The 17,462-nt window shown below is 32.6% G+C and overlaps 1 protein-coding gene across 1 annotated transcript in view; it reads right to left on the bottom strand.

Annotated features, from left to right (window-relative positions):
* LOC129941731 (uncharacterized) overlaps window positions 1–15,380 on the bottom strand; it is a 28,711-nt gene extending 13,331 nt beyond the window's left edge. The window contains exon 1 of the mRNA XM_056050436.1: window positions 13,894–15,380. Within this exon, the coding sequence (XP_055906411.1) occupies window positions 13,894–14,643 (750 nt within the window). The 5' untranslated portion in view covers window positions 14,644–15,380. The remainder of the gene's footprint in view (window positions 1–13,893) is intronic.
* Window positions 15,381–17,462: the final 2,082 nt, after the last annotated feature.

The following is a 17,462-nucleotide window of genomic DNA, read 5'->3' as shown; positions in this document are numbered from 1 at the left end:
AGTTTTATTGAAAATAATACGCTATGCGTTTATAATATACAAACGAACGAACGAATGGTTTCGTCAGTTACAATAATAATAATTGTGCACAGTAAGTATTGGTGCTGAATTAAAGGTACTTGTTTTTAGTTAGTCTTGCTTGGAATTTTAAAAAATCCAACGTGTGTTTATCTTTGCCGACGACAGCGACGCTTGATGATGTTAAACGCCATATTCAGAAGATAAGGTTTTACTTTCAATTGTTCGTGTAGCTTTCTCCTAGGATTGTGCGATGCCTCTAGCATGATTATTTTTTTATACAAAATTACTGGTACCTCTGCTTCAACGAGTTTATTGCAAATTGGGACTTGTGTGAAAGAAAAACAGAGGATGAACAACTTGGGAAGCTGTTTTGAGGTCAATGATTGAATTGAAGAAGGAATAAAAATGTTTGTCTAGGAGTTTTGCAGGTTTTTTTCTCGCAACAGAAAATTGCAGACTAAAATGAGAAACACCACAGCACACAATCACAAATTTTGTAAAAGCTGGAAGTTCAATAAACAAAAAGGCCTCGAGTTGTTTCCCCTAGGATAAACAACAATAATCTAAATTTTCAATTAAAATTCTAATAGGTTGAGATCAAAATTAGTTCCAGTTTCAATATTTACAATTTCAAAAAGAAAATTTCTCAAAAATCGTAGTTCACAAATTTTCGAATATAGTTTTATAACCTCTTCAATTTAATCCCTAATCTTGATAATTTTACATATGAGGTGGTTAATTTTCAAGAGTCGATGTTAATTGTGAACCACTTTTAAATGTCAATTTTTTTCGTATTTCAATTGACGTTTTTCAATTTCAGACTAACTTAATTTTCAATAGGCAATAAAGCCACGCGTTGCAGTTATTCAGGCTTATTATGAAAATGGGCGTTCAAACCAAATATAGGATATTGTGAACTTCGTGATTTTGTCGGTCAATTTAATCATCCAAATGTGCGTACAATCGCAAAAATAGAGCAACAATTTGAGCAAACCGGGTCGATAGGAGATCTGAAAACACCAGTGCATGCTTGTGCCGTACAGCAATACTGCCAAAAATTTCACTGCTGTTCACTATAGCTGAAGAGCCGCCCGCCTCAACACATCGTCGTGTCCAACGACTGCACCTCTCAAGCTCGTCGTTGATGAACATTAGAAGACTTGCATTTGCACACTTACAAGGTGCAATTGTTTCAAGAACTTAAGCCTCTTGACTATTTCAAGTGTCGTCAATGGTCTTTCTTTTTTCGAAGAAAATCATCTTCAGTGATGTGACACATTTTCACCTCAGTGAATTGGTCAAGCAGAATTGCTGTATTTGGGTAAGTGATAATCCAAGACTGACTGTCGAAAAACCAATGCACACACAAAGAGAGACTGTCTGGTGCCTTAAATGGGCTGGGGTCATCATCGGGCCGTATTTTTTCCAAAACGAGGCCGGTCAGGGAGTTACCTAGAATGGTGTTAGATATCATTAAATAAATCAATGACCGTGTTATCTAACGTGGTGGCGATGTCAATTGGCCGCTAGATTATGTGATTTGACACCGGTTGATTTATTTTGTTGGGGTTATTTGAACGAAAAAATGTACTTCGATAAGCCAGCAAAAGTTCTAGCCCTAAATAATAGGATAATTCGGCACATAACGGGATAGAACTTTAGTTATACAACAGAGTCATGGAAAATTTGGACCATCGGAGGAGGTATTTGACCATACATACATTACACTGAATCATACCATTTAAAGACAAACTAATTTTTGTTTGACATTTCATTATAAGCGCATTCACGACTACAAATTCAAAATTCAACTTACTTTATAAATTTGAAATTGCACTGTAAAGCTAGCCAATCAATTCCTCAACAACCTCGAAATAGCTAAATGAGTCATCTACATACATACATTCTCAAATATTTGTTGACAGAATTGACAGAAAGTCAATTTACAAAACTGAGTCTAATCTTAGTGTTGTACAACGAGAGCCTATTTTACCAACGTACAACATTGTAAATACAATGGTTTTCAACAAAATTGGGGAAAAACTCGATACATCGTGTTCACAAAATTGTAAATAATAAGTTTAAATTAAAAAGTAATACATTTCTGAGCTTTCAATTTTTTTCTAAGTTTCTCTTTCAGCAAAGAAATAAAATGCACGCATTTCTGTTTAGCTGTCTCAATTTTTGGTCATCTAAATATGTAGGTTTTAATATAATATAATTCTGAATCCCTTCCATCCCTGACAACAGTACAGTACAGGAATGGTTGAGAGTTGTCAGTCACTAGGCCCTAGTTCTCAAACGGACTGTTGAGCCACCCCATTTATTTGTATGTATAATTCTGAATCGATAAATAGAGGTGTATCCGCATATGAATTGGAGTAACAGAAAATGTATTTTAAACAACTTATTAATAAAGCCTTAGCATTATATTGAGTAAATATTTCTAAATATGCATTTCGAAATTTACTAGCAACTCCAAAATTTAATATAGTTCAGCACCACGTTTTTTTTATTTGATTAAAACAAAACTATATTATTTGTACACAAACGTGCAAATAAACAGACCGTAATGCATTATCTGTAAAACCAACTATTCCACACAGGATTGTCTTCACAAATTTTTACTTGACTCCAATCACCGTCAGGAATCTAGTCAAATCAAGCTCATTTCAACTCGATTCAGGTATATAAAGAATTGAGGTGAACTTCAAGATCGCTTTAACACCACATGTTAATGTAGTAGTCTACGAACAAACCCCCTTCTTGAAGTTTTCATTCAATGTCAAATTGTTTGGTGATGAATAACCTATTATTAAGGACTCAATTTCCAGATGTTTAGCATTTCTTTTTGAAAATTGTTGTGTTTTATTAGTTTTAGTAAGTTTTTTTTCTTTAACTTTTAACTTTTGATTTTCACAAAACATTCTTTTATTTGTGTTTTTTTAATTATTTTTCTGACAGGTTGTATCTCAGTTGTACCAATTATTAAATACAAAAATCTGGCTACTGCCGATGGGTTTTCTTGGGAATTTTCTACTATACTATTTATAGAATGCCAAAAAACACGGGTAATATCATTTTACTGACTCGTTTGAAATTTTGTGCAAATATATCTAAATATTTACAGTTTATATATTAACTATTTTCTTGAGTTGGTCTAAAACATTAGTCACAGAACTGAAATGGTACTCTGGGCTAAATCAAAAACTTTGACCCCATGCATGTATGTATTTTTTGACAACACTCCAAAGCTTTGACTTGAGGAAATTTACAACTGTTTTACAAATTTTCCATTTCTTTGATTCGAATATAAAAAATTAAAAAAACAAATTAAATCATATTTAACGCTACAATTATGCCCGGACTGCCTTATTACATGAACAGAACATGTTTGCTATCTCTAACTTAAGTATTGTAGGAATATTCATATGTAAATCACGACTTGAGCGAAACTCGTAGCTTTCAGTTAATATAAAATTTAAATACGAAAAATCTCTTTCTCATGGAATGCGATCATGTTTGGAGTCTTGTTAAGCACGTTTTCCACTCGGTCGTATAATAAAGTCAATAATTTTGATATGTGGCGCTAATCACTTAGGCTCTGTTTGTTTTTTTCCAAGCTATATTTAGTTTATTTTGTTATCCAACACACAAAAATGTGTGTTTTGGCGTTCAACTATACATATACATATATAATTCAGTGATGTTGAAAGTTCTTCCTTTATCTGATAACTTTTTTTTTTGTACAATAAATAGGTATACGTGTCTTTTGTTAATTTGATTATATTTTTAATGTCAACATTATTTTTGAATTGAGCTACTAGTTTTAAAAAAACATACATTTGTACATACAAAAGTATATAATTATTTACCTTAAGATGTACAATTGGAAGTAGATCGTACTTTAAGGTTAATTGAAAATGAAAACTCACAGAACGCGCAATAATATATTTTTGGATTTTATTTAAAAAAAAAGTTAATAATTAATATTAAATGATAGCTTAAATAAAGTTTATATAAATATCAAATAAAGTAGATATATTAACGAGTATAAGTTAAATGCTAGTACATACATAAGTACGATATCTGTGAAATATATTAATATTTACATATATACGTATGTATGTATTACACTTTTATGTTAATATTTTCAACCTAATTAAATTAAGATCTTGATCTTGTATAATTTGGAATGTTTATAATTATTGGTTTAATTAGACTGCGAAAGACTGCTTATATAATTCTAGTGAAAAATAACTTTAACAGAAAAAGACAACAATTCCATCAGTCAACTGTCATCAACTAATATGATAACGTAGAAATGGAGAAAAGACAAATGTCAAGAGACGTTTCATTGCGCAGGTTCAGGCAACATAAGGGACCTCATTTGCAGTCAGCTTCATTTTTTGAACGCAAATTTTGACAAAGACAACTAGTTAGTTCTTTAAGTGTCATGAATTTTAAATTCAGAACTTTACTTCAGAAACCCCTACTTTAATTTCAGAGTTCAAAAACTACCAACAACATTATTTTATACAAAACACTCCTCAGGCAAGCTACAAGTCCATCCCGATTTGTATTTTGTATTGTAAAGAAATGTTAGTTATTTCTTTTCCAAATTGAAGAGGAACTCTTTTACCGAAGGATTAAATGAAGTTGTGCAGAAAATAAATAAATCATAGAGTAATAAAGTTCAGCTTTCAGTTGAAGAAAAAAAACATGATCAACTGTCAAGTTGATAGAAGGAGACTTGTCTTAATAGTTAGGGACATTTTTTGTGACTTGCTTTCCTGTCCACCTTTCCTTAATTGGAAGGTAATTTTTAGACAGCTGGTTAATCAAACACTAGAAACTTGCATAAATTTCAAGTCCCTTATGTTGTCTGAACCTGCCCATTTTAACAACTTAAGGCATTTTAATAAGTTATGCATATAATAATATTTTGAAAAATTGCATAAAAATGTTAACTGAAGAAATAATTTTAAAACGAATTTGTTTAGATGTGAAATGAAATGTACGACACTCTCGCTTTTCTTGAAAAATACACTCACAAAATGTCAATTTAACAATAAATGAGTTTGACAATTCATATGCTCTCAGCACATTTTTGAAAGCTGGGGAGTCATTCCGTAATTTTCAAAACTATAATCGTCAAAACGATTATCATTAACGATATCGTCAATAATTTGCTTCTCTCGTATATCGTTTTAGTATAAGATAACTGAAATGTCAAAATGAACTCAACGAAAGATAATGCTTGTTCGGTAAGTTGAAAATGTTATTAAACTTGGTTTTTGTCAATGGGAAGTTGTGAAAATTTGCAACAAATTGCTCTTTACCATACCTACCAACTAATCTATGGTGTGTTTGTATTTTTTGACGACGACGCGACGATGTTACTATAATTTCTACATCTAAATTATTTATGTCTGATAGTTTTGAAATTATTAAGGCCTCATTTGAAAAACTTTGAGCAAAAAAAGTGAGAAAGCAAAAACAGAAATTAGTCCATCCACTCAGTCCAATTTTGGCATACTCTTTCCAACATTTCGGCTGGTATCTCACGAATAAATAGTTCAATGTTGTCTTCCAATGCGTCAATTGAAACGGGCTTGTGTGTATAGACATGAGCTATAACACAGCCCTACAAAAATAGTCTAAAGGGGTTAATTGGCACGATCTAAGCCAAATGTGCACCGAACTCGCCTCTCAAAAAGTCCATTGTTGCGCGTGCTATGTGGCATGTGACTTCGTCTTGTTGTAACCACATGTCATGCAAGTCAAGCTCTTGCATTTTGGGCAAAAAAAGTTGGATATCATGTCACGGTTCACAGTTACGTTACCATTCGCACCATCTTTGAAGAAGTACGGTTCAATGATACCACCAGCCCAAACTGTGACTTTTTGTGGATGCATTGATAGCTCTTGCAATGCTCCTGGCTGATATTCACTTTAAAATCAACAATTCTGCTTATTTACGCACCCATTGAGTCAAAAATTAGCTTCGTCGCTGAACACAATTTATCGGTAAAAATAGGGTGGATCTTTAGCCAACTTTCCAAGACCCCATTCACCAAAAATTGTGTGTTGCAGTAGGCCTTTCGGCTTCAATTCTTGCAAGAGCTTTTTTTTGAAAGGCATCACTTCTAAATCCTTTCGCAAAATTGTCCTCGTTGTTGAGGAACAGAGGCCTAATTGCTGCAAACGGCGACGAATCGATAATTATTGGTCATCATTAACACTGGCCGATACAGCTGCGATATTTTCTTCAGTTCGCACTCTACGTAAGTGTGTTGGTGGTTTAATTTCCAACAATGTAAATTTGGTTCGAAATTGAGTCAAAATCGCCCGAAAAGCAGCTTCAGTGGTCGATTAAACTGACCATAAAATGTAAGAAGCGAGCGATGAACTTTCTTAACAAAGCACGTATTTTGATAATAAAATTCAATAATTTGCAACGAACGTTTGTAAAACGATTCATGGTTAAATTATAGACCAAATTGAAGATGTTTGACAGTGAAATAAAACACGAAACGTGCGTCAGCTGTTTAAACCAGTGTTGCCAAAAAGAAAAATGCTAAAAAATCACGCTTTATTTATATCTATACAAGTTTGTAGCTGAATTTTGCATTTTTTTCAATGAACTTTTTAATACTGAAAAAAGATAGATCCATGAGAGTATTAATTAAAATACAAAAATATTCAAATTACAACCTGATTCAGGCCCTATTATTTCGGATTCACACAAATTATGCTTAAAAGTAAAAAAATGCTTATTTATTCGTAATGTTCTCAGGGTGGTACCAAATAATTTAAAATTTCTTTTCCTATTTTATTTCCTTCTTTTTATGATAATTAATAAAATTTGATGATATCGTGTCAAATGTAGAGAAAAAATAAAAATAATTTATTTAAAATGAATTTTAGCCTTTCACTTAAAATGAGCCTCAGAGCCCTAACAATAATTAAACAATGGGGGCTAGTGGCTACGTAGTCAAGGGATTCTAACTACAAAAGTATGTGGAAATTCCCCTCCGACGTAGTGTACAAAATTAGTGCAGAATGATTTTAACGTTTCACAATCAGCTGCTCGGTAAAGACTCACGAATTCAAAATGAAACATAACGTTCAGTATTTCAATACAGATATAAATCTTTCAAATTGTGTCTTAAATTTGATTTTATTGAATTTAAAAACACAAAAGATAAGTTAAAGTTATAAAATCAAAAATGTTTGATATTTTATATATTTGCATTTGTCAATATTATGACAGTTCCAGATTGACTAGCTTTGTAGTGTTGTTTTGCATTCACAAAGCTAGTTGAATTTTGACAACGTAGTCACTAGCTTTATGAATGCGCTCATTCTGATTGGCTAAATGGAACTACAAACGTAGTGTAAAAATTTCGGCTGCAAAGTTAGTGCTCACTGGTTTTGACAACCTTGGGATGTGACTCCTGCTTTCATAGAATTGTACAATAACTAACTGATATAAAAGTAGAGGATTGTTTATGTAAATCGGTAACTTATCTTAATGACTCATATTATACATAATTATTTATTTTTTGATGGATTTGACATTAGATTATTTGTTTCTTATAATTAACGATGTTTTAAAATGGTAGACTAAGAAATTCTTGAAAAAACAACATTTTTAAACCAGTTTTAAAAGCCAGAAAATCAGCAATCCATCATTGACTTTGATGGAGTTTTTTTCGAAAACATACATTTTTGTACAATATACACCTACCCATTCATCTACAATCTAATAAATATGATGCTAATTAAAGTGCTAAATTTGGAACTGATGCACAAAGCAAATAAATCAAATAACCCAAAAATTATTCCTCCTTCATTGAAAAACAAAAATTTTTGGTATTATATATTTTTATGTATGTTTTGATAGAACTCGTTTCATCAATCAATAAAATATTAATTAATTCTAATATATACATTCTGACACAAACAACACTACAGCCTTATCCAATGTAATTCAAGCTTTACCAATATAAAGTGGACTATTTTACAAAAATTACTGATACAATTTAAAGGTTTTAAGTGTGTTCATTTTGAATAGTCTAATAAAGGGTGTCAAAAAATTAACGCAAGATTTGAATTAAATAGAAAACGCCGTTTTTAGTCCTTTGATAGTTATATTTTTATTGACTCGTAAAGTACATAGGATAGGGTTGTGTATGGAATAACACATCGGACAAATGGCCTCCACGGCTTTGCATGCACATGCGCACTCTTTTGTTGAAATTTTCCATGACCATTCTGCATAAATGTGGCTGAATTTCGTTGATGCAGCGTTGAATCTCCTCCTTTAATACACGGGTGGTTGTGGGCTTGTTGACATAGACTTGTGATTTCAAATAACCCCATAAAAAGAAGTCTAATGGTGGTAAATCACACGATCTAGGAGGCCAATTTAGATCACCGAAACGAGAGAGTACACGACCTGGAAATGTCTCATGCAGTAATTGAATTGTTTCACGGGCTGTATGACATGTGGCACCGTCTTGTTGAAACCACATATTAAATAAATAAATTGGGTGGCGCAACAGTCCATGAAGAACCAGGGCCTAGTGACTTACAACTCTCAACCATTCCTGTGTGCGAGTAATGTTGTCAGGAATCGAGGGGACCTACAGTTTATATGCCGATTCCGAACGGCTAATTTGAGAAAGCACTTTTTCATGATAAGAGTTACTCTTGGAGAATTTGTCAATTCCTCGCAAGAGGCAGTACCCGTGAAAAGACTTTAGATGGCATGGGCAGGGATCGAACCCAAGACCTCTGGCATGACAGTCCAACGCACTAACCATCATGCCACGGGAACTACAAACCACATATTGGACACATAAATATCATCCAATTTTGGCAAAAAGAACTGTGCAATCATGTCGCGATATCGTCACTGCTTGACCAGCATCATTTTCAAAAAAATATGGCCCAATTATGCCTCCAGCCCAAAATCCACACCATACGCGTTGTGGGTGCATTTGTTTTTCGACTATCACATGTGGGTTCTCCGAACCCCAAATGCGGCCATTTTGGCGATTGACAAAGCCATCAAGATGAAAATGTGCTTCATGGCTTAGGATGATTTTGCTCGAAAAATCAGGGTCCATTTGTTGATGTTCAATAATCCATTCAACGAACTCTCTTCTCTGTCCTCCATGGTCATTAGGCTTCAATTGTTGTGTTAATTGAATTTTGTAAGCATGAAGACACAGATCTTTGGTGAGTATACGCTGTAGGGAGGTTCTTGAAATTTGCAATTCTTGTCCACGACGTCGAATTGAGGTTACTGGATTGTCAGCAACACTCTCACGCACTGCTTCGACATTCACATTTAAACGGCTTGTTATTGGACGACCAGTGTGTTTGGCGTCTCCAACGGATCCAGTCTCCATGAATTTTTTAACTAATCTCTTCACAGTTGACGAAGTTAAAACACTATGCCGACCATATTTTGTATGAAATTTTCGAACTGCAGCCGCCAAGTTTTAACTATTTTTGAAATGTTCTTTAATAATGAAGACATTTTTAATAACCCTATACTGTTTGCTGTCAAATTGCTTTTTTTTCAGGGTTGCCAACACTTCACTGCACAAATGGCGGCAAATTCAAATCTTGCGTTAATTTTGGGACACACTTTATATGTAGATGCACAGACAAGTAAATGAGAGAAGCGTGCTATGCAAGGAAATATACATTTTTTTAACTAATCTGAAATTGATTATTTATTCAAAATCGAAAGAACATGCTCATGGTCCGGGGGCTTTTCTTAAGTAAAATTTTAATATGCATATTGCCCCAAGTACATCGAGTTACAGAATTTGTAACAAGGTGCGACTGCCTTTTAAATTTCTTAAGGTTTCTAATTTGACAATTATGATGTTTTTTTTACACTTCACAATTTCAGAAAGTAGTTAGCTTATAGCAAGCTTCAAACCACGATCAGAGGCTCATCATAAGTGTATGTGTTACTTGTTAGTAAGATAATAATACAATTAAAGCCTAACACACGCACAAAATACAAAACATAATTAACATTTAACATGAATTAATACAGAACAACAAAAGATAAAATAAAGACGTTTACGATAGTGGAGCACTGGTTCTAAACAATGAGTTTAATCCCACCTTATTTAAGATCATAAGGATCTTCCCAAGGAAGACCATTTAGGGCAAAGCGAATGAAATCATGTTGAATTGATTCAAAACGTTTTCTATAAATTTCGTAATAAGGAGTCCATACTTGCGATGCATATTCAAGATGAGGACGAACATGACAATTGTACAAAGAAAGAGTAACATAGGGATCATTGAACTCCTTTGCCCAGCGTTTTATAAAACCAAGCATAGAACTTGCCTTATTGACAATAAAATTAATATGATGTGTAAACTCTAAGTTGGAACAGAAATAAACACCTAAATCTTTAAATGTAGAGACGCTACAGGCTTTTTGCTGTGATATACAATAATCAAATACACTAACGACTCGTTTTTTAGTAAAAATTATCGCCTGGCATTTTAAAGGTTTGAGGGCAAGGCTATTCTTCCCACACCAAAATGTGAAACTATCAATGTCTTCTTATAAAAGGATACGATCATGGGTGGACTTTATATAGACAGGATGAACAGAAAAGGGCCAAGATGGCCTCCCTGGTGAACACTAGATTGAGCAACAAAAGGTTTCTAAATTTCACCTGATAGGATCTGTTTTCAAGGCATGATTTGATCCAATCTAAGAAAAATGGTGGAAAACCAAGAGCTTTGAGTTTAAATAAAATAATTCCGTGGCTTAGTTGATCAAAAGCTTGAGAAGAGTCAGTGTATACACAGTCAACTTCATACCCTTTTTCTAAAGCGTTTGAACATATGTTTGAGAATGTGAGGAGATTAGTAACGATCTTTTTTTCACAAAACCATGTTGCTGTTCGCAAATAAAAAATGCTACACTTTCACAAACAACTTGTTCAAACAATTTAGGAATGCAAGAAAGCTTTGCAAAGGGTCTGTAGTTTGTTATATCCCCCTTGTTTGCTTTCTTGAAAATTGGTGTTAGAAATGACTTTTTCCATATACTGGGAAATTTGCCTGTTTTTAGAGAAAGTTTGAATAAGAATGTAAGGGGTTCAACTAAAGCATTACTACACTTTTTTAGTACTGTGGGGGGAATACCATCGGGACCGCTGAGCAGTCATCATTCAACGCAGATAAAAGATCGAGGACCGTACTGTGAAGCACAGGGATGTGACTCCAGCTAGTTTGCGAAAAGGAGTAAAGATTATGAAAATATACTTCATCATCTTCTTGAGGGCTATTAACAAATGGCTCACGAAAATTTGTTGCGAAAGCGTTACAGATATCAACAGTTTTATCTAACGAAAGGTTTTTGTAAGTGAAAAGAGCCATCTGATTTTGTCTTTAAGTTTACAAGATTCCAAAATTGTTTAGGATTCTCATTCAAAGAGGTGTCCATATCAGTAACATAACAAGCGTATACTAAATAAGAAAAGACTTAAATTCATTAAAGAATTCAACATAAACAGAGAAGTTGATTGGAGACAGAGTTCTGAGATAAGTTTTCCATGCCTTATTTCTTTTGTTTCGAAGTAAACGCAATTCTTTCGTGTACCAAGGGTGGTTAAAGTTAGTATTTCTTGATTTCTTAAAAGGAAGATTTTTTTCTAAACAATTATTAAGGATCTTATAAAAAATTGAAACTGCTTCGTCAATATTAGAAAATGCGAGTATCAGCAATTCCAGAAATGGTTAAATCTTCAGACAACAACTGGAAATTGGCTCTTCTGAAGTCAAAATTATATAAGCAATTAAACGAATTACTGTGTTCGTGGGTAATTCAGAATAAGAAATCGTCATTATCATTAAATCATAAAAATAAAAAAAAATATTTTGAAGCTTGTGTAACGGTTTTATGTTTTTAATTTGATTTGACTCTTCAAATGAGAAATTGGCTGCATTAACTTGCAGAGAAATGGGGTATGTGAATAATTTTATTTTGTTAGTATTTAACTAATAAAAAACAGCTGATCCAATACAGCTTAGAATGTCAAAAAAGTAATGCAAAGGTATCAAATAATTTCCTGTATGTGTTGGTTTCTGACAGAACAGCTTATTCAACCTATCGTTGAATTTAAAGGCACCCAAAACTTGACTCCAAAGATTCATGTTTTATTTTGGTAAGAATCCTTTGAGTTATTAAAATTATCCAATGAAAAAATTTGGTTGTACAATAATTTTAGATTAATGTTTTGCTGCTTTTTGTGAACAGCTGAATGTTGTTTTTAATATTTGTTAGTAATCTTAATTTGAACGGGTTGAACGCACCCATTGGGTAAGTTTTCCTGTCATATAATTTTCAGTTCAATACCATAGATGCATTTCCTCTTTTAATGAAAAAAAAACATAATATTTTGCAGCACGATGCCAAATATCATTTTCTTAAAGTTAATTTCAATGAAGAATTCATTTTTGACCTTGAAGTTGATATTCAAATAATACCCGTGTTTTTTTGCAAAATCTATCAATAGTATAGTAGGATTTTACACCATTAGAAAAAATAATACGATAAAAGTTAAAGTAGAATCTTACTACGGATGGGTGTTTGACATTTATGCGAGTTACGAATAAATCTTATGTGATTTCGTTCTCTCGTATCTCGATGGCTGTGTTCGTTGAGTAGTTGTGCATTTGGAATCATGTGTATTCCATTGGGAAAAAATCAATCTGTTACTTTTGATATTACTTAGTTTTTTTTTTAATGAAAATGGACTAACTGTGCTTATTTTGTAAAATAGATAGACAATAGAAAAGATAATTAAGTTTTGCTATGTTTCCACCAAAGTTTTATTTCAATTTAAATTAAAATTTAAGTTCGCTTCAACACCACATGTTAATGTTCAAATGAACAAACATGTGAAGCAAATGTTAAATGAACTTTTTTTGTATAGAATCTCAATTTCCAGATGTTTTCTTAACATTTCTTTTTTTAGAAAATTGTCCATTAGTTGTTTCAGAAAGTTTTTTTTGCTGAAGCTAATTTTAACTTTTAATTTTCACAAAACTTTCTTGTATTTGTATTTTTTTGAATTATTTTTCTTACAGATCTTCTTTCAGTTGTACCTATTATTAAATACTGCTACTGCCGATGCGTTTTCTTGGGAATTTTCTACTATACTACCTATTTATGGAATGCCAAAAAACACGGGTAATAAAATCTATCAATTATTTCAAATTAATTTTTCAGACGAATTGAAAAATTGGTTGAATGTGTTAAAATAAAAATGTATCTCATTTTTATCTTAGAAAGACTTCAACTTTTGTTGTTTTAAATGTCGGCTAAAATTGACACTTTTAAAAGTTTATTTGAAAGTTTTTCCTCCTGATCTTTTTTTAAAGCAAAAAAGTGTAGAAAAAATAAAAATAAAAATGCATGCCCATAGTTTCTTAGTAAGCTGCAAGGATTTTAAAAAAACTGATGACGTTATTTAATTTAAAAAACTCAATGGAATAATTTGTTTTGTCAAAAATATGCTTAAAAAGAACCACTGTAAGTCAAGTTGTCAAACGATCGATGGCAACAAAACATGCGGCCCAATTATAAACTAAAATAAAATACAATTGTTGCAGGTAAGATTCGTTTCTAAACTACACACAAATTTGAATAAGTCAAAATTAAGAGAGCTTTAAAGGTGCGTGTACACTGTATACACACGCATAGTTTCAAATTATAAAAATTTAATTAACTTAAATCAATAAATCATTAAGCCTTACGGTAATTTTTGTGTACAACAAGGTGGATATTCAAATATGAGAGTACACAATAAGACATACCACAAACATTGCACGCCTCTTGTAGTGTTCACAGCCAACTTTTCGTTCTTTTTCTGGTGTTTTTGTTGTTGTAGTAGTTGTTGTTGTTGTTGTAGTATTATCAATTTTAATTTCGCCATTTTTATTCTTTATACAATCACTGACGTCACTACAACTGACATTATCGAAATTAACATTTTTTGTTGCTGTTGTTGTTGTGGGTAGGACTGACTTTGAGATGAGTGGATTGCTAGCAGCTGATGATGGTAAAGGCTTGACAATTCCATTTGTTGTTGCGGGCATTTTGCTGATTAAATTGATTTGATCGGCAGCATCACTAAAACTTATTTTATTGGAAATTTTCTCAATTTGTCTATTAATTGATTCAACCGCTGATGATGAACGAACTAAAGTCGAGAATGTCAACGCTGCGGATTCAAATGTTGAAGACAACGACGACGACGTTGACAACGACAATGGCAACGGCAACGACAACGGCGATGAAGCAAACGACAACGACGACGAAGACGACGATGTTGATGTCGATGACAACGAAGATGTTGTAGAAGCTAAAAAGTCAACAGTTGGCGATGTTGTTGTTGCTTTTGTAGTGTTTTCTGTTGTTACGTCGTCTCTGGACGCTGCTGATTCCGATTCCGATTTCGATTCTAAACACCACGATCTCGCTCCTCGACGAACTTGAGCTGATGGAGATAATTCCTTGCCCGTACTAGTACTTGTTGCCACTGATTGTTCGTTAATTAAATTCATAATTTTTCTTGATTGAATGGATGGGTAGGAGAGGGCGGGAGGGACCAAAAATGATAACTTTGAATTTTAATCCCGTTTTTTCTTTCTTTTCTATTTTAAGTTTTCGAATAGATTACATTTTTTATTTATAATAATACTAAATATGGATGAAAGGCGAAAAAACGATATTTCACAGATATTATACTCGCACAAGGTGGCAGTGGCGGCAGGCGACGGAGGCGGCGCGCATAGCGGTACACGTTAGAGAAAAATTGAAATTATCTAAACGAGGGTTTTATTCTTCTTAATATTTTACTGCTCTTCAATTACACTCAAGTATTTGTATGGTTATAAACTTAATTGAAATTGTAAACAAATAACAGACACAAAAAAGACCAACAATTTAAGAAACAAATTGAAACGAAAAAGCAAAAACAAAAATTCAAGTTTTATCAGAAAGATCGTGTTGGATTAGTCATTTCCAAGATACATTTTCGGTTTATCTTCTTTATTTTTTTAATTATAAGAGCTTTAATGAATAGAATCGACACAAACTATAAGGTTGGTTTTAATTAATATTTCCCCCATTAAAAAAGTTTAAACTCTTTTTGATACGACACATAGATACATAGAGGTTTGTAAGAAAAAAAAAAAAACTTTCGCGGGAAAGTTCCAATAATCAACCGAGTACGTCGCGGTCGCGATGATAGTTCCCGTTTGAGGTGGAGAGAAAACAGCAACTGCTATCGCTAAGCGCGACAACGACAACGTCTGAGCTAAGACTGGCACTTTGCTAGCAACAAGTCTGAGATACACTATGGATGAGTATGGTTACCACTCTAAAATTATTTTATAACAAACATTTTAAAAATGGGCATACATATACAAATATTTCAAATTTGTTTTGAGATGTTTTTAATCATTCGTTAGAAAATAAAATTTGGTCACTTTATGACACAAATATTGATACAATGACAAATGAACAAAGACGAACGAACAAACAATAGAAAAACAAATTATCAGCTGGTTTGCCATCTTTAACGAAGTTAGACCGTAGTCTTAAAAATCCCTAAAACAAGACCAAGCAGTAATCTTTCAATGTAACTCACCCTTTGGAAATCTTCAACTTAAATCAATTTGTAAAACTAAATACAAGAACTATAGTATCCTCATGGAGAGGAACGTTAAAAATGACACCAGGGCAGCTATCAAGTAACCAATTCTGGTAGAGTTGAGAGTTGGGGAAATCACTAGCGCCACTAGTACACCTGTCAATGATGTAAAATGTCATGTGTCACTATAGATTTTATATACATACGTACCATGTTTTTTAAAATAATAAAATAATATCTTCAAACCTTTCAAAACCATGTTACGATCATTATAATATGGCGATGTTAAGATTGGACATTTCTCAAGCGACTTATTTTGAAGTTTCTGTTCTCTTTTTAACTGTCAAGTTATAGCGAGATAAAATAATGTAAATGTGTTGCCCCATAATACTTGAATTTTGTTGATCAGTCCGTCATAATGATCAGTGAATCATTGAAGAAAATGTTGCTTGCTTGAATCAAGCAGTTTAGCTTAGTGTAGACCATTAAAGGCTAACTGATAGTTAGGTTTAAAAAGAAAATGGAACTTCTTTAGTGTAAAGATTTAGTTTTGAATCATATTCCAAATAACACATAAGACAAAAGTTTTGCGTTAAATAAAGTTTTTTGATACCAAACATAAGAAATTTAACTTACTTTATCGTTTTTAAATCTCGAAATAAAATCATAATATATTTTGATTTTTTAAAAATATTTCAAGTTGGCAATTATATACTCTTGTCGGTACGTATTTATATGTTTTTTTCACTCTGTCTCTTTTTAAAATCCAGGGATCATTGATCGTGTCTTTCATAAATTTAAGAAAAAAGCTCCTCGGTGAATTCGTGTTTGTTGTTAAACAATATAAAAGCTAGAGAAATGTGTGTTTTAACTTCATCTTCTATTTTTTTTTTAATTGGCGACACTTGCACCTAGAGCTTACGTTAAAATAAATAACGTACGCGACGCAAGATCAATGTTTGTGTTCCCAAAAATTTAAGACACGTTTAAAATAAATATGAATAAGAAAAAATAAAATAATCAACCTTATCACACTTAGCCCAATCGGGTACATTCAAATTTAAAAAATTGAGCATGTTGTATATACTGTAAGACAAACTGTTAATGGTTTTGAGGGAGAACATTACCTACTATATTATTTTGTTAATGAAAAGCTTAAACTATTATGAAATTCATATCTAGTAATTCTACGTATACAATTTTAATAATTTCAAAGTAAAGACTGCACATTGGGGCACTTCGTGTTATATTTTAAATAGAAACTTAATATGATTTCTGGATCTAGAAGCTAAGAACTAGGTACATAGGTTTGTGAGTAAATATATTTTTAAAGATAGTTTTTTTATTGTCTTTGGCTTCCAGATAAGATAAGAGACGGTTTATTTACTTATGTCAAAAATTCAGTTTAATCAAAAATGTGTTGGCTTGCTTTGGGGTCTCTTGAAATGAGATATTCATTAATTTCTAAGATAGACGACACGCGCACACAAACCTTAATAAATTTAAATGACATCTTTGTTTATAGAACCTTTAAACCTTTGTTAACGTTCGCTCTTGCCGAAATGTGACTTTGGATGTTTTAAGATGAATACAAAAAACGTCTGAAGGAGCTAATTTCGCTGTGAATGAAAAATGATGGGTGTTATTGTTTGGACGCACAGAAATTTAAGTTGGCCACACTATTTTAACAGGCGGCCATTTTGTCAAAATGCGCAAATCAATGGGCAG

Source organism: Eupeodes corollae, chromosome 1 (genome assembly GCF_945859685.1).
Source record: "Eupeodes corollae chromosome 1, idEupCoro1.1, whole genome shotgun sequence".
NCBI classification, from domain to species: domain Eukaryota; kingdom Metazoa; phylum Arthropoda; class Insecta; order Diptera; family Syrphidae; genus Eupeodes; species Eupeodes corollae.
The sequence above is the reverse complement of the archived record's forward strand: the minus strand, read 5'-3'. Positions and strand labels throughout refer to the sequence as shown.